Genomic DNA, 19,197 nt, shown 5'->3' on the forward strand with positions numbered 1-19,197 from the left:
TGTGACTCTGAAAAAAAAATCATTTAAACACTGAGCCTCAGGATTTTTCTTTTTTCAGTCAGTAGTGTCTAATCGAAAAAACTGTATTATCATCATGAAACTGCCACTTACCTAACATTTATCAAGTAACTACTATAATACTTTAATAATGGCTAGCACTTTACAATCCTCAGAAGTTGTAATATTCTAGAGGGAGGGGTATACATTTTTCAGGGTGGTTGTTTTTTGGCCGTGCTGCACGACATGTGGGATCCTAAGGTCCCCAACCAGGGATCGAACCTGCGCCCACTGGACTGCCAGGGAAGTCCACAGGAGGGAGGGGTATACTTTTTTTTAAAATAGATCTTTATTGGAGTATAACTGCTTCACAATACTGTCTTTGCTTCTGTTGTACAACAAAGTGAATCAGCTATACGTATACATATAGCCCCATATCCCCTCCCTCTTGAGCCTCCCTCCCACCCTCCCTATCCCACCCCTCTAAGTCATCGCAAAGCACCAAGCTGATCTCCCTGTGCTATGAGGCTGCTTCCCACTAGCTATCTATTTTACATTTGGTAGTGTATATATGTCCATGCTACTCTCACCTCGACCCAGCTTCCCCCTCCCCCACCAGTCCCCAAGTCCATTCTCTATGTCTATGTCTTTATTCCTGCCCTGCAAGTAGGTTCATCAGTACCATTTTTTTCTCTTTAAGATTCCACATATATGTGTTAGCATACAGTATTTTTCTCTTTCTGACTTACTTCACTGCATATGACAGAATCTAGGTCCATCCCCCTCACTACAAATAACTCAATTTCATTTCTTTTTATGGCTGAGTAATATTCCATTGTATATATATGCCACATCTTCTTTATCCAGTCATCTGTTGATGGACACTTAGGTTGCTTCCATGTCCTGGCTATTGTAAATAGAGCTGCAATGAACACTGTGGTACATGACTCTTTTTGAATTATGGTTTTCTCAGGGTATATGCCCAGCAGTGGGATTGCTGGGTCATATGGTAGTTCTATTTGTAGTTTTTTAAGGACCCTCCATACTGTTCTCCATAGTGGCTGTATCAATTTACATTCCCACCAACAGTGCAGGAGGGTTCTCTTTGGGGTATACGTTTTTAATCTTTATATTTCCAGTGCCTGCCAGTCAGCACTCAATAATTATTTGAAAAATGAATTAGTGAAATAATTAATTATATAACCCAGTACATATATATATATATATATATATATAAAAAAAATATATATATATATATATAAAATCACCATCAGATTACTACCAAATTTCCCGGATGTACACAATAAGACTTGAATTTATGTTGGAGACTTTAATTTTTACATAAACTTATTTTAATAGTCCCCCAGTAAGTTATTTCTGTTATAGCAGGCAAACTTTATGTATTGCCCAAGGTCACATTCTCAAACCAACAACAGGATTGTCCATTTAAATCTCACCTGTTAAACCAGCAGGATATGAACTTGGCACCACTGAAAATGAGGAAGATGCTCCTCCAAAAGGTGTCACCCCTGAGGATCCTCCAAATGGTGTCATGGAAAGGTTGCTGAAATTAACAGATGTGCTCTTTGTGGAGGATGTTGGTGCCACTGCAGTGTGCTCTGCTCCATAATGGCTGACACTTGTACTGACCGGTTCTGGAGTGTTTTCTGGTCTGTATTTAACGGCTGGACTTTTGTTCTCTTTACTTTTAATGCAGCCCATTATCAAATCTACAAAGGTGATAAGACAAATTTTGAGAAGCAGTTAACATAAAACATACTTCAAAAGGTGCAATTCAATAATTGACTTTAAACGAGGCATTTTTCCCCTGCAAATAAGTAAACAATTACAAAACAAACCAAAAAGAACCTAGACAGCTGCAAATAAAGTCTCTCCACATCATTTATCTTTATTACAATTCTGCTAATGTATCATTCCAATCATGTCATTCTCCAGCTCAATCTCCTTTAATGGTTCAATGCCAACATGCCACAGTGTATTGGGAAAACCATGGGCTCTGATGCCAGAGGTGAGAGTTTGAATCCTAGCTTCTTACTTCCTAGTGCAGTGACTGCAGGTATGTTGCTTAACTTCTCTGCACTTCAGTTACTTGATAAAGGAGAACAATAATATCACCTACTTCATAAGGTTTTCTATAAGGATTAAATTTCTTACAACTTCTAGACAATCTCTGGTTCTACACAGTGGGTACTAGCAAATTCTGGTTGCTTTCCTTCTACCTATACCAGCACTGTGTAACAGAAATATAACCTGAGCCATGCATATAATTCTAAATTTTCTAATAAATACATTTAAAAAATAAAAACAGGTAAAATTAATTTTAATAATATATTTGATTTGACTCAATAAATCTAAAATATAATTATTTCAACATGTCATCAATATGAAAAAACTTAATGAGATGTTTTATATTCTCTTGTACTAAATCTTAGAAATCTGGTGTGCATTTTAAACTTACAGTACATCTCAATTTGGACCAAGCACATTTTAAGTGCTCAACAGCTGTATGTGGCTAGTAGCTACTACACAGGACAATGCAGCTCTATATCTTTTCCCTTCCCTACCAATGGACGCACTCCCAATGCTTGCCAAATTGGACTTCAATTTATCTTTCCCACTTTATCATTTCCTCACTTACCTTATGCACACATGGAGAAAAAATAAATTCCTGTTTCTCCAATACATATGCCCTGTGCTTTCCCATTTTTGTGTTTTCCCTCCTAAAAGCGCCTCTGTCGGTTAATACTCTCCTCACATCTCTACCTGCTAAAATTTATCCATTCACTGAGGGTCATTACAAATGTTACTTTACCATTCAGGCTGTCTCCATAACTGGTAAAATACCTTCTTCCTTAAAACTTCTAATGTACTTTTGGAGAGATTTTTGTACGAGACTCTCACTTGCATCTTGTTTTCTGCTAATTCCCAGCCTACCCTCAAGTCACTGGCAACACACTTCTTAAAAAGCAAGAGTTTCTCACCTCTTATATACTGTACAGCCTACCAACATGACTTGCATATAGTATGTTTACTGATATGACAAAATCTGCATTATTCCATTCACTTCCTGCAGAAGAACTAATGGTGATTTCATTAATTCACTTTGTTTTTTTTCCTGGCTGTGACGCGTGGCATGCGGGATCTTAGTTTCCCAACCAGGGACTGAACCCGCACCCCCTTCAGTGGAAGTGCAGAGTTCTAACCACTGAACTGCCAGGGAATTCCCCTAATTCACTTACTTTTTACAGTATTTCCCTTCTTTTACAGCATTCAAAAGGAAGTAGGTGAGTGATAAGATGACTGCTTCATCAATTCTGAAAGACTGAACATTTTTACAAACTCAACTACATAATATCGATTTAAAATGTAGCTATAAATATTAAAAGAGAAACAGTCTCAGAAACTCAAAGTTGGAAGGTTTTCACATCTATCTTAAAACAGGTATACTCTGAAGACGTGACAATAAAGCACAGGATTGGAACATGACTGGGACTGGAAACTTACAATATCTACTGAAAACACTATGAGAGAATAATGAGCTAAATATATAAAAGGCAGTCTTCTAAATGTGTTAGAAAAAACTAAAGGTAAGCTGTTTCATAATCTAGGAGTTGGAAAACCCTTTAAAGCGTAAAAGTAGAAACCTTAAAGGAAAAGACTAAGAGATATATGATTAAGTTGGGGGGGCACGTGTGGACACAGAAACTCTTAAGTGAAACTAAAGACATGAGAAGTAGGGAGAATATCTTTGCACTTGCTCATGCTCTTACTTGCTCTCTCAACACATACATGTACTCGTATGAAAACTGGTTGACGTTCTTAATACAGACAACTCTTACACGTTAAAAACATATATATAAGCCCCTTAGAAAAATAGGAAAGCCTATCAACAGGCAATTCACGAAGGAAATATGAAAGGCCAATTAGCATATGAAGATATGTCCAACCATCCCAGTCTTCTAATAAATGCAAATTTTTAGGGAATTCCTTGGGGGTCCAGTGGTTAGGACTCCACACTCTCACTGCTGAGGGCCTGGGTTTGATCCCTGGTCGGAGAAGTAAAATCCCAAAAGCCACACGGCACGACAATCAATCAATAAATGCAAATTTTTAAAGGTATCCTTTTTGCTTATGAGATTGGCAAATTTTGGCTCAATACTCAAGGCTGAAGGGTGAATTTTAATCAACAATCAATATATACCCATAAAATATGTTAAATTGCAAAAATATTTTAAAATCTATACAAGACTTTCACTATTACCTATATCCAAAGTCTAAATATTAAAAAAATATTTTAACAATTACATAGACTTTGAAAGAACAGTAGTTGTATGACAGAGAAAAAATTATGAAAGCCAGTAACGGTGCTAACATTTTAAATTTGATAACAGACCAACTGAAATACATCAATTCATAACCAAGGTTACTATAACTATTTACCCACCCTCATTTCTATTTCCAGCTTCCTTAATTCCTCATTTTCACCTTTTTCTTCACTCAGGATCTTTGCTAAGGTCTTTTCGCCCCGTAAGACATCACTCCTAACTTAACTCCTCTTCCTTCAAAAGTCGTATCATCTTTTTTCCCCTCACTCTACCAGTTTTTCATTACTACTGTCCACCAGTCTCTTTTTCTTAAATAGAGTCTTTGGTCCAGCTCCTCACATCTACCCACTTATTCTTTTCAATAGCTCCAGGACAGTTCCAATAGCACCCAGCATCAATACACAGGAGCCATCACGGCTGCCCATCTCCTTTAGAAACATTTATATATATATATATATATATGTGTGTGTATATAAGTGTGTGCGTATATATATATTTTATATATATATATATATATATATATATATATAAAAAATATATATATATTGGCCACACTGCGTTGCTTGTAGGATCTTAGTTCCCCGACCAGGGATTGAACCTGGGCCCCTGGCAGTGAGAGTGCTGAGTCCTAACCACTGGACTGCCAGGGAATTCCCTAGAAACATTATTATAAATGTAGGATGTGATTTACATTTTTAAGTAAACTTCAGGTGCAATGAGTTATACAGATTTTAATGGACTGTCTTAGAAACATAACATTATTTAAAATATTTACATGGGAAAAGCCTCTTTCAAGTTCCAAGCTACTAACTTACAGATACATATTTATTAACAACATATATTTATTAGACACTATAAAGGGAGCTAAGGATGGCAAGAATGGTTCTTTTTCTTTAAAAAGGTCACACATAAGTGAAGGAAAAAAACACAGTACTGTAAAATTTGAAAAATGCCAGAGTGAAAAAAAAAAACACTAGAGCAGAGGTACATACAGAACATCATGGGAATACAACAGAAGTTATGAGCTCTGCCTTGAGTGCTTGGGAAAGAAAATTTTTGCAGACAATGGCATCTGAGCTAGGTCTTGAAGAGTTGGAGATTTAGGGAAGAAGAACTAGGATATTCCAGGAAGAATGAAGTGGGAAGAATGGTTCAGATGTTTGGAACAGCATGGTGTATTTGGGGAACAGAAAACCCTGTGGCAGGAGTATAAGGGGGTGTTTTTGAGAATGGTGGGACAGATGGCTAGTGTTCGAGGAGAATTTACACACAAAGAGGATTATTTGCTAAGCAATAACTTTTAGATTTATCCAGGGAGCACTGGAAAGTTAAGATTCTTAAAAAGATGAATAGGGCTTCCCTGGTGGTACAGTGGCTGAGAGTCCGCCTGCCGATGCAGGGGACACGGGTTGGTGCCCCGGTCTGGGAAGATCCCACATGCCACGGAGCGGCTGGGCCCGTGAGCCATGGCCGCTGAGCCTGAGTGTCCAGAGCCTGTGCTCCACAACAGGAGAGGCCACAAGAGTGAGAGGCCCGCGTACCGCAAAAAAAAAAAAAAGGTGAATCGCAGAAAATATTAGAATTTTAGAATAACTGTGGTAAAAGGACAAATTATAGAGTGGAAAGAAAGAATGGCGGCAGTTAGTCAAGTTACAAAACTACTGCCATGACCCATGGGAGGCAGGACAAAAGCAGGAATACTGGGGCCAAAGATGAGGGGAAATGAAAATAAGTAAAATAATCAACTCTAGGTGATCGGCTGAGTATGGGTGGAGGAGACATGAAAAAGGAGTCATTTACTCAGTCCTTACAATTTACCAAACACTTTAAAAGTAGTTACTATGTGCATGCTAGGGGCTGGATGACGCAAGAGTTTCTAGTTTGAACTGAGTGGAAAGTAACACCATGAGGTAGAGAAAAGAAAAACAGGTTTTTCTGGACCAACCAGTTCAGTTTCAGATGTTAGTTTTAGGGGTCTGTGGGGCATGATGTTAAGAAGTCTAGTGGGGAATGACAGTAAGTGTAAAACTCAGAAAGAGGTAGAAACCAGAGAAAAGTTAAAATTTTTTTCAGTGTTACCACACCTTTTGGAGATAATAAAACTCACCCAAGGCACAGACTTGGAGAGGTGTGAAAAATTAATACAGTGTTGCAAGACACCTACAGATAAGGAACAGACGGGCAAGGAAATTAGGAAGCAGCAATTAAGAATTGGGAGTGCTTTCATAAATACAAAAACACAATTGGAAAGCATAATCATTAACTTCAAGGTAGTGGAAAGGGTTGGGGAAGAGTTTCAACTGTATCTGTGGCACTTTTTTTTTTTTCTTAAAAGATAAATGAAGCAAATAGAGAAAAATGTTAAGGTGTTAAACGTAGGTAATAGATATAATTCTTTTTGTTAGTTTGGAGTATTTAATACATTTTTAACAAGCAGAATAATACAGTGGGAATAGAGAAATAGACTTTCAAGAAGAAAATGACTAATAATGGTAAAGACCAACATGAAATCAAGTGGCGTTTAAACTGATTTTAAAAGGCCAGCTGATTAGTAATTAGGAGCTCGCTGATGACTTTCACAAGAGCATTTCTTAGCATCATGAAGGTAAAAGTGAGAGCACAGTTAAGTTGAATAATAAATTAATGACTAGGCCATGAAAATATGGTGAAATCTGGAATACAACATCTTCATAAGCTGGAAACATACACTTTGTATCAAAACGTTTTATATGATTTGTCTACTTCACAGATACTTTCCTTCGCAGTCTTGGCGTGATCTAATTCGGCAGACACTTGGGTTACTCAACAGCCATCCTGCTTTGATAAAAGAACCCTGATTTTGTTCACCTTCCTTCATTTGTCCAGCCCCAGGTAATAAATAATGACTGATTTAAGCCACTCTTGGTCCTATCCCTTTGCCATTAACTGTGTAAGCCATGAGCATGGGCTTCTAGGAAGTTTCTCCTCACTTGTAAAAAGGAATACAAGACAGAAATATTCCATTTCACTCCCTAGATGTTATTGTTGTTGATGCCTAAATCTGAGACCACAAAGCACCCATGTGAAAGGAGGACACAAACATACTGAAAAGGGGAGGGCAGAAAGATGAAAGGAACTTGGGTCCCTGATGCTGCTGCTCAGTTACTGAACTATATAACCCTATAATAACCCGAGAACACAATTTAGCTCCAGAAATCTTACTGTGTGAGATAAATATCTACTGTAAAAGTCAATTTTCTTGTTTGGTTTTCAGTTACTTGCAGCTGAAAGGATCTTAAATAATAAACTACTCAAATCACATGACAATGGTTAATATATTAAATCCCTTTCAACATATCAAGAATCAATAGCTTAACAAAAATAGATCTTCTCTCAAAGTATTTACATAAATCTGAGCTATCCTTAAGACTGTAAAATTTATAGTCTATAAAAGTAAAATTCAATTTTTAAGCAAATGATTTCATATAGATATTTGCTTGAGTATAAGGTGCATGAATATTTGCTGAAAAACAGGCTTTACCTCAATTTGAATATTACTGTTACTTTAAGATTTTCTGAGAAATATGAACTTAAAATTTAGATTACAGAAACTTCTTCCCTTAGACACTATCAGATATTCTTTCCTAAAATGTTCTTTTTTAAAATATTAGCTTCGGGACTTCCCTGGTGGCGCAGTGGTTAAGAATCCGCCTGCCAATGCAGAGGACACAGGTTCGATCCCTGGCCCAGGAAGATCCTGCATGCCGTGAGGCAACTAAGCTCGTGCGCCACAACTACCGAGCCTGCGCTCTAGAGCCCACGAGCCACGACTACTGAAGCCCGCACACCTGGAGCCCATGCTCGGCAACAAGAGAAGCCACCGCAATGAGAAGCACGTGCGTTGTATCTAGAGAAAGCCTGCATGCAGCAACGAAGACCCAACGCAGCCAAAAAAAGAAAAAAAAAAAATCAACTTTGGGCTTCCCTGGTGGCGCAGTGGTTGAGAGTCCACCTGCCGATGCAGGGGACATGGGTTCGTGCCCTGGTCCAGGAGGATCCCACATGCCGCAGAGCGGCTGGGCCCGAGAGCCATGGCCGCTGGGCCTGCGCGTCCGGAGCCTGTGCTCCACAACGGGAGAGGCCACACAGTGAGAGGCTCGCGTACCACAAAAAAAAAAAAAAAAAAAAAACCCACAACTTTGAGGTGTAATTTACATACAATAAAATGCACCCATTTAAAGTGTACAGTTCAATGAGTTTCGGCAAATGTCTATAACTGTGCAACCAATACTATAATTACAATATAGAAGATTCCGATCACCCCCAGAAGATTCTGTTGTACCCTTTTCCCAATAGGGAAAATCCCCAACCCCATCCCTAAGCAATCACTGATTTGTTTTCTCTAACTATACATTTATCTTTTCTAGAGTTTCATATAAATAGAATAACACTATAGTCTTTTTCGTGTCTGCCATTTTTTTAAATTAGGCATTGTGTACCTGAGATACTTCCATATTGCTGCATATATAGGTAGTTCATTAATTTGTATTGCTAAGTAGAACCCCATCATATACCATAATTATTTAGCCATTCACTTGTTGATGGGTATTTGGGTTGTTCCAGTTTGGGGCTATTATAAATAAAACAGCTACAAACATCCCCATACAAGTCTTCGGGTGGGTAGATATGTGCCTCTCCCCCCTCTCCCCATAAATACCTAAGGAATAGAACTGCTTGGTCATATAAAGTTAAGTTACTGTAATAAGCTGCTAAACTGGTTTCCATAGTGACTGTACCATTTTGCATCCCCACCAGCAGTGAATGTGAATCCATTCTCCACATTCTCAACAACACTTCTAAGTCTTTCTTTCCCCTCTCAGAAACCCATCACATGTTTACTTGGGTTTGGATATGATCCAAATAGTCTACACAGCTCTTTGACTTTTTATTCTATCTAAAGAGCTTTGACAATTGAAATCTACTGATACCAAAGGTAGCTGACAATATAAAATGCATATGGCTGAATTGATGTTACACACATTTACAACATGAGCATTACCAAAATCATTAGAACTGTTGATTAACCACTGATTTTAGTTCACTGATATAAACAATGGTCAGGACTTTGGTCAGTAACTGCCAAACACCTTTACCACCATTTAATTTGCCAATGTTATCAAGAGCATTTCAATCTCAAGCCTGCCCTCTAAAATCCAGTATTATTTCTACACTCAGATTAGATCCAATGGCAATCTAAGACTGCATGGTTACTAAGATGCAATGATGATTCCTTCATACCTTACTACATCAATAGGTCAGTTTCTCACTTTTAAAACCCTATCTTTAAAAATTAAGGCATAAATGTGTAAAATCCACTCATATTAGTATACAGGTCTGCAAGTTTTGACACATGCATACAGTCGTGCAACTGCCACCTCAATGAAGATAAAGAACAGTTCCATCCCCACCCCCATCCCCTGACACCTCCATGCACTTTTTGTAGTCAACCTCCCCCTCCAACCCCAGGCAACCATTAATCTGTTTTCTGTTCTTACAGTTTCACCTTTTTTTTTCCAGATACCATACAGCATGTAGCTTTTTGATTCTGGCTTTTTTCAGTTAGCATAATCCATCTGAGATCCATCCATGTTTTTGCAGGTATCAGTTCATTCCCCTCCCCCACCCCCCTTTTTTTAGTTCGTTCCTTTTTATCGCTGAGTGGTATGCATATACCACAGTTTGTTTATTCATTCCCCAGTTGATCTGGGTTGTTTCCAGTTTTTGAAAATCACAAATAGAGCCACTATGACCACATACACATAGGTTTTTCTGTGAACACAAGTTTTCATTTCATTTGAGTAAATACTTAGGAGGGAAACTGCTGGGCTGTATTGGAAGTATAACTTTATAAAAAACTGCAAACACTTTTCCAAAGCAGCTTTAACATTCTGCATTCTCCCGATCAAAATGAGAATTCCAGTTGCTCTACATCCTCATCAACACTTGTTATTGGTCAGTTGATTTTTTTAGGTGTGTAGTGCTATTGTTAAGGTTTTAATTTATATTTTCCTAATGACTAAGCACCTGATATTAAGCATCTTTTCATGTGCTTATTTGCTACTCGTATCTACTTTGGTGAAATATTTGTTCAACTCAATTTTTTAATTGGGTTGTCTTCTTTATAATATATTCTGGAAACAAGAATATTTACTAATATAATACTATTTATTATATTATTTAATATTCCAGAATCAAGTTCTTTGTCAAATATTTTTTCCCAGCCTATAGGTTGCCTTTGCATTTTTATAGCAGTATCCTTGAACATGATTTTTAATTTTGATGCTCAATTAAGAAATTTTAATTTTATGGTTTGTGCTGTGTCCTAATTGAGAATTCTTCACCAGAAGAATTTCTCCTGTTTTCACCAGAAGTTTTAGCTCTTTATATCAGGCCTACTGAGCCATTTTAAGTGGATTTTTATATATGTTGTGAAGTCTGCGATCCCATATTTTTAAATTGGATATACAGTTCTTCAACTGCCATTTGCTGAAAAGACTATCCATTTCCCATTGAATTATCTTGATACCTTTGTCAAAAATCAATTAATCATACGGCTTCCCTGGTGGCGCAGTGGTTGAGAGTCCGCCTGCCGATGCCGGGGACACAGGTTCGTGCCCCGGTCCAGGAGGATCCCGCATGCCGCGGAGCAGCTGGGCCCGTGGGCCATGGCCGCTGGGCCTGCACATCCGGAGCCTGTGCTCCGCAGTGGGAGAGGCCGCGGCAGTGAGAGGCCCGCATACCACAAAAAAAAAAATCAATTAATCATAAATGCAAGGGTCTGTTTCTATACTATTAGTTCCATTGTTTTATATTATATGTCTATGCTAGTGTCAATTATCACACTGTCTTCATCACTATAGCTTTACAGTAAGTCTTGAAATTGGATAAAATAAGTCCTCCAGGGTTTTTTTTATCTTCTCCAAAATTATTTTGGATACTCTATGGAAGGGGGTCAACAAACTTTTTCTGGAAGGGGTCAAAGAATAGACATTTTAAACTTTGCAAACCAAATGGTCTCTGTCACAACTACCTGACTCCACCATGTTAGTGCAAAAGCATGTTAGTGCATAGACAATACATAAGTGCTAAGTGTGGCAATGTTGTAATAAAACTATTTCCAAAAACAAGCAGCGGGTCAGATTTGGCCTGGAAGTTGCAGTTTGCCTGTGCACTAGGGTCTTTCATTTCCATACAAACTGTAGAGTCAGCTTGTCAATCTCTAGAAAAATGCCTGCTGGAATGTTGACTGGGATGATACTGAACCTACAGATCAATTTGGGGCAAACCGGCATCTTGAAAATATTGATCTCCTGATCCAAGAATACAGTACTCCATTTATTTAGAACTTTAAAAATTTCTCTCAGCAATGTTCTGCAATTTTCAGTGTATAGATAGATAGGTCTTGTTCAATTTTTGTTAAACTTATCTCTAAGCATTTCATGGTTTTTGGTTATTACTATAAATGGTATTATTTTATTTCTATTTCTAATTGTTCATCACTTATATAAACATATATTAATATATTAATAATATATATACTTGATACTTATATATTGACCTCATATCCTGTGACCCTAATAATAATAAGTTCACATCTTAATTCTAATAGCTTTTTTTTTAGTTCCATAGGATTTTCTATATTAAAGGTCATGTGTACAAATAAACACTTTTACTCTCCCTTAGCACCTCTAGTACAATGCTGAATAGAAGTGAGGAGAGAGAACATCTTTGCCTCGTTCCTGATCTTAAGGGAAAAGCATTTAGTCTATCACCATTAAGTATATTAGCTGTAAGACTGTAGCTGACCTTCATTAGGCTAAGGGACATTCTCTTCTAATTCTGTGTTTGCCTAGAGTTTTTGTCATGAATGGGTGTTAAATTTTGTCAGATATTTTTATATATCTACTCAGATGATCACATGGGTTTTCTCCTTTACTCAACTGATATGGTGGATTAAACTAATTGATTTTTGAGTGTTAACCCCACCTTGGCACCTCTGCATTCTTGGAATAAAACCCATTTGGTTATGATATATTACCCTTTTAATATATTCCTAAAGGCTAATATTTTGTTCAATATTTTTATGTCTATAATCAAAGAGATATTGCTCTTTTGTTCTCTTGTAATTTGTCTGTGTTTGGTATCAGGATAATTTTGGCCTCATGAAATAAGTTGGGAAATGTTCCCTTCCTCCTCTATTATTTTAAAGAGTTAAAATTAGTATTACTTCTAAAATGTTCAAAAGAATTCACCAGTGAAGCCATCTGGGCCTTGAGTTTTCAATTACAAATTTAACATACAGGGCTACTCATATTTGATTTTTCTTGTGTTACTTTGGTAACTTTTTCAAGATTTGTCCAATTCACCCAAGTTATTAAATTTATATTAGCATAAAGTTGTTCATAATATTCCTTTGTTAATCTAGTCTAGCACCACAGCCCTTTCAAGGTTTCTATTAGAAGTTCAGAGTAATCAACAAGGACTTTTTCCCCTCCAGTTGGTAAAACCTCAAATGCCTCCCAAACCTCCGTGATCTCAAAGGGCCACCAGCTCACAACAAACTGCTCTTTGCCTGGCTTTACAGTTTCACACTCTGCAGGTACCTTCCAGAATTCAGCAAAAAAATCAGAGAGACTCCTTTGCAGACTGTTAGCGTTATTTTTCTAAATAGTGGTCTTTCTGCTGGAATTCTCCCCTGCAATTTCCAGCTGCCTTGGCCTCCATGAATTCTGATCTCCTCAACTTATTAAGACCACTCTCAGGCTTCCCTGTGGCGCAGTAGTTAAGTAACCGCCTGCCAATGCAGGGGACACGGGTTCAAGCCCTGGTCCGGGAAGATCCCACGTGCTGTGGAGCAACTAAGCCTGTGCGCCACAACTACTGAGCCTGCGCTCTAGAGCCTGTGAGCCACAACTACTGGGCCCACGTGCCAGAACTACTGAAGCCCACACGCCTAGAGCCCGTGCTCCGAAACAAGACAAGCCACTGCAATGAGAAGCCTGCACACCGCAACAAAGAGCAGCCCCCGCCCCGCTCGCCACAACTAGAGAAAGCCCACGCACAGCAATGAAGACCCAATGCAGCCAAAAATAAATAAATAAAGTTAATTTTTTAAAAAAGAAAAGAAAAAAAAAAGAACCACCCTCCTTTGCCCAAGATCCCTATCCCTGCTCTGCAATTCAGACCATGCCTCTAGAGAAAGCTGGGGTGATTAGGTGACTGCCCAGCTTACCTCATTTGTTTCCTGTCTTTCAGGGATCACAGTCCTGTATTGCTGTTGTTCAATGTCTGAAAACAATTGTTTCATATACTTTGTCCAGATTTTCGGTTTTTGGTTTTGGGGGGAGTGGTAAATCCATCACAGTAAATCCATCATGGCCACTTTAAATGTTCTTAAAGGGGACTTCCCTGGCAGTCCAGTGGTTAAGACTCCACGCTTCCAATGCAGGGAGCATGGGTTCGATCCCTGGTTGGGAAACTAGGGTCCCACATGCTGCAAGGCACGGCCAAAAAAAAAAAAAAGTTCTTAAATTTAATCCCTAAAAAAACATTTCATTCCTTGGTTTTAATATCATTAACGTGCAGAGAGTTTATTTCTAAATAAAATTAAGTCAGTTTATATAACAGATAATGGACTTATTCCTTAACAATAACCACTTTCAGGGACTTCCCTGGCGGTCCAGTGGTTGAGACTCTGCGCTTCCACTGCAGGGGGTGTGGGTTCGATCCCTGGTAGGGAAACTAAGATCCCACATGTCACTCCACATGGCCAAAAAAATCATCATCATCATCACTTTCAAACAAATTAACATTTTAAGTGTTTTACTATAATTGAAGTGCTCTGTAGTATTTTTAATTTCAAGAAATAATTTTTAAGGTAGCATTTATGTACCCACTTGCTAAGTCTAAAATTTATACTCAGCTTAATGAGTTAGGCTCTTTTGGACTCCAGAAAGTTTTTATTCTAAACATAAAAATGGTAATAGGGAAGAGGCAAGAGTCTCATAAAAACCATAAACTACAGAACAATCTAATCATATAGATTAATCCCAAAAGGCTGATGGTGTTCAAGTTTGAATGCAGGTCTTGATACTCGGTAATCATTGCTTTATTGTTAGGAGCTTATTGCTTCCCTTCTATAACATGGATTCAGCATCTCTATTTCCATACCCCGATGCTTCAACCAACTATTTCACTCTCTACTGGGATAACAGTTCCCTACTTCTAACCCCTATTTACTCATAATTTTGATTCATTTATGGTCTATTCCAGGTTTCCTCAAACTCCCCCAGCCACTGCCTAATTCACTTATTTCTGAGTTTGCACTAGCATGAAGAAGAGTAAAAGCAAAAGAATGTAAGCTGCTATCTCATTGCCCTAACCTGCTGACCAGATCTGTCCGTCAGGTGCTCACCCCATGGTCTCCTTACGAGATTGTGGGCCTAGAAGTTACCATGATGATTAGTCTGTTCAGCATAAGCTCTTGCTTTAGTACCTATTAAAAAAAATTTAGTACCTATTAGCGAAATGTACTAAAAGTAAAAACTTTTCCAACTGAAACAAATTTCTGTGTTAGATTTTTTTTCTTTAGTGGAAAGGAAGTCAGAGATATGGAAGATTAATGTGTAATGCTGATCTAGCCCCACTAAGTCACCAGCCATTACCAGAGGGTAGAGTCAGGCAGGTTAACAAATGCAAAGTTTTACTTTGATCCCTCATCACGCCTAAACTATTGTACTTTCTCATCTTCCCTGGATAAAGGGCAAGAGAAGGTAGAGTGGAACTAAAAACATCAACAGAGCTTTGCTGATGGGGCAAATTCTCAAAAGCAGAGAAGTAAAATGGCCCCTTTCTATTTCTCATATGGCTGTCTTGTCATCCCCCAAAAGAACGTAAATTATAGTACTCGAAAACCTTTTGTTTCAAAATGCTATAGGAAATAAAGCATTGATAAGGTAGTGACAACAAGAAGAAATGCTACCAGATATTTAAGATGGTCAGGCATTCTCTTTTCAAACCTCAGGCCTTCATAATCCTGTCCATTTCAACTTTCCCTCTTCTCTCTACACATCCCACTTATTTTGGCAAAAATTTTTTCTAACTTTCCTATGTTTCTCATACTCACTTAAAATATAATCGGAATTTTCTTGATTTCTGCCCATGCTTGCTGCTTCCACTACATTAAAACTGCTCACTAAGGTCCCCAATTAACTGCACATTGCTAAATCAATCCAGTCCTCATCTCACCTAACCAGTCAGCCACAGTCCATACAAGGGATCCCTCCCTTTTCCACCTAGTTTCTAGAACACACCCTCCTCACCTCCTGACATCTAAACACAGGCCTTCTCCATCTACACTCACTCCTTTGCTGGTACACCCAGTCTCATATCTTTAAATACCTGTACAACAGTATACATCAACGGTTACCAAAGTCTCCTCACTTGAACTCCAGATTAGTTTTCTAAATATCTACTCAATATCCCCAACTTGCATGTCTAAAAGCACCTCAAATTTAACATTTCCAAGACTCCTAATCTTTTTCCCCAAACCAGCTCCCGCAATCTTCCCCATATCAGTAAATGTTAATGCTGTTCCTCCAGTTGTTCAGGACAAAAACTCTGAAGTATCCTTTAATCTCTTTATTTCACATCCTATATCCAACTCTACAGCAAATTCCTAAGCTTTATTTTACAAATATATCCAGAATCTGAAAACTTTTCTCCACCTCCACTGCTAATCTGGTCCAAGTCACACCATCTCTCACTAATTCAACAACATGGAATTACTCCCAACAGCCTAGATGGTCTCCCGGTTCCTGCTTTTGCACCCCCTCACGGGCTTTTCTCAAAGTAACAGAGCTATCCTTTTAAAACATGAATCAGGGACTTCCCTGGTGGCGCAGTGGTTAAGAATCCGCCTGCCAAAGCAGGGGACAAATCCGCCTGCCAAAGCATGGGTTCGATTCCTGGTCTGGAAAGAACCCACATGCCACGGAGCAACTAAGCCCTTGTGCCACAACTACTAAGCCTGCGCTCTACAGCCCGAGCGCCACAACTACTGAGGCCACATGCCACAACTACTGAAGCCTGTGCGCCTAGAGCCTGTGCTCTGCAACAAGAGAAGCCACTGCAATGAGAAGTCCACGCACCGCAACAAAGAGTAGCACCCGCTCGCCACAACTAGAGAAAAGCCCATGCGCAGCCACAAAGACCCAACGCAGCCATAAATAAATAAATAAATTTATTAAATAAATAAATAAATCACAAGTCATTTCACATCACTCTGTGCCACAATCCGTCCAAGACTTTCACTGCACTCAGAGTAAAAGCCAAAGTTCTTACAATCGCCTTCGAGATCCTACTACGGAGCCCCCATTACTTCTCTTACCTCATCTCCTACTACTGTGTCCTTATTTGCCCCATGGCCTTCTTGTTGTCCTTCAGACAGGCCAAGTAACTCCCATCTCAGGCCACTGCCCCTTCTTTTCTCTGCCTGGAAAGCTCTTCTGCTACATACTGGCATGGCTCATACCCTCAGCTTCTTCGGGTCTTTGCACTATTACCACCTTCTCAATAAGAACTTCTCTGACCATCCTATATAAAGCAGCAGTAGAACATTCCCTAGAGTACTGCCTATTCCCCTTTAACCTGTTTTATTTTTCTTGATAGCACTTATCACTATATAAAACATAAGCGTTGACAGCAAAGACTGTTCTGTTATTTGCTTATTGGATGTACAGCACAGTGCTTAAGAACAGATTTTAGAAACAGAATGTCTGGGTGCAAAGTCTGAGTCCAGGGCTTCCCTGGTGGCGCAGTGGTTGAGAGTCTGCCTGCCAATGCAGGGGACACGGGTTCATGCCCCGGTCCGGGAAGATCCCACATGCCGCGGAATGGTTGCGCCCGTGAGCCATGGCCGCTGGGCCTGCGCATCCGGAGCCTGTGCTCCGCAACGGGAGAGGCCACAACAGTGAGAGGCCCGCACACCGCAAAAAATAAAAACATAAAAAAAGTCTGAGTCCACCGTTCAGCAGCTTCGTGAGCTTTGGCAAGTTACTCAACCTTTCTGTGCCTGTTTCCTCATCTGTAAAATGGGAATAATAAAAGTTAAGACTCAAGAGTTATTGTGAGGATTAAATGAGTTAATACATGTAATGCGCCTACAACAGTGCCTAGCATATAATAACCACTAATGTTTGCTATAATGGTAATGACTTTGAGGATAATGATGGCTCTCCTCTCCAGAATCTAATGGCAAATTTTGTTTTTAAATTTTATTGAAGTATAACATATATGCAGAAAAGTAAATATAACAAATGTACAGCTAGACGAATTAGCACAAACCAAACACCAATGTACTCACCACCCAGATTAAGAAACATACTTAACTGCCAGCAACCATCCTACTGGAAATATACCTTGCAGGAGATTGCTGGGTCACAGAGTACACAGTGCAGAACAGTTTTCCAGGGCGGCTGCACCAGTATATAATCCCATCAGCAGATTATGAGAGTTGCCATTGCTTCACATGTTCATCAATACTTGGCATTTTCAATCTTTTAAAATTTATCTGTTCTGGTGGGTATGTAGTGGTCTCTCACTGTGCTTTAAATTTTGTGTTCATAATTATTGATGAAGTGAGCACCTTTTCATATGTTTATTGGCCATTCTCTTTTGTGAAATGTCTATTCAAAACACTTACTCAGTTTCTTATAGGGTTGTCTCTTTTTCTTATTGATCTATAAGGCATTCTCTGTAGTATTCCCAGAACCTAGAACAGAGCCTGGAACATAATAAGCATCAATAATATTTTTAAAATGAACGAATGCCTGCTCTGTTTTTCTTCAGATCCTAATCATCTCTGTTTCTGCAACTATGCTACATAATTGGATAATTTATAGTGATTCTCAACCTCTAATCCAATCCAAGGAGGTTCTAACTTGTGAACTGCTTAATAATTTTTATAAAGGAGACCTTGTCTAGAACACCATCCAGGATTAAATCTTTCAATGGCTTCCTAGTACCTACAGAAGAAGAACCCAACTCCTTAACCTGGTATTCCACGTTAACTTCCCCAATTTACCTTCCCAACCTGCTTTCCCTACCACCTGCTAATCTTCCCAAACACAGACCTGGGGTTCGGGGAGACAAAAAAGCCAATTAGACTTTAAGTATGTAAATCAGGGAGCAGAGACTGTCTTTTAGAGGCAGAGCTAGCAGGATGTACAAAAGCCCACAGACAAGACAGAACAAAGTGGGATTTTGAAACCGTAAGTAGTTTGGTGCTGAAGTACAATGTGGAAGAGTAATAAGGGGAAAGATGAGGCCAGAAGAGACAGCAACAGGGAACAGAGCCTATACTACAAGGATCTTCTTCTGCTTAATACAAATTGCTTTAGATGCATGGGTATTCATTTAATTTTTGTTAAAAGAATAAATCAGGGACTTCCCTGGTGGTCCAGTGGTTAAGACTCTGTGCTCCCAATGCAGGGGGCCTGGGTTTGATCCCTGGTCAGGGAACTAAATCCTACATACCACAACTAAAAAAGGCTGCATGTTGCAACTAAAGATTCCACATGCTGCAACTAAGCCCTGGCGCAGCCAAACAAATAAATAAATAGTTAGAAAAAGAAAGAATAAATCACTGAATTGTAACTTGATTCTGACTTATTCTTTCCAACAACCTGCCTAACATTTGTTTCTCCCCAAAAGGCCAAGCATAGCAAGCATTCTAGAAATACTTGTAGGTTCTTCGACTATTTCCTTAACTTATCAATTCCATAAGTCAGATAAAAGTTTTTCAAATTTCCATCAG

The 19,197-nt window shown here is 38.9% G+C and overlaps 1 protein-coding gene across 6 annotated transcripts in view; it reads right to left on the minus strand.

Annotated features, from left to right (window-relative positions):
* The window catches only part of YES1 (YES proto-oncogene 1, Src family tyrosine kinase), a 76,161-nt gene that overhangs the window by 25,205 nt on the left and 31,759 nt on the right, over positions 1-19,197 (minus strand). For all 6 annotated transcript variants that reach the window (XM_079942770.1, XM_079942772.1, XM_079942771.1 and 3 more), the window contains exon 2: positions 1,455-1,727. In XM_079942770.1, the coding sequence (XP_079798896.1) occupies positions 1,455-1,719 (265 nt within the window). In that variant the 5' untranslated portion in view covers positions 1,720-1,727. The remainder of the gene's footprint in view (positions 1-1,454; positions 1,728-19,197) is intronic.

The sequence above is a fragment of the Stenella coeruleoalba genome, assembly GCF_951394435.1.
Source record: "Stenella coeruleoalba genome assembly, chromosome: 14".
Lineage (NCBI taxonomy): Eukaryota > Metazoa > Chordata > Mammalia > Artiodactyla > Delphinidae > Stenella > Stenella coeruleoalba.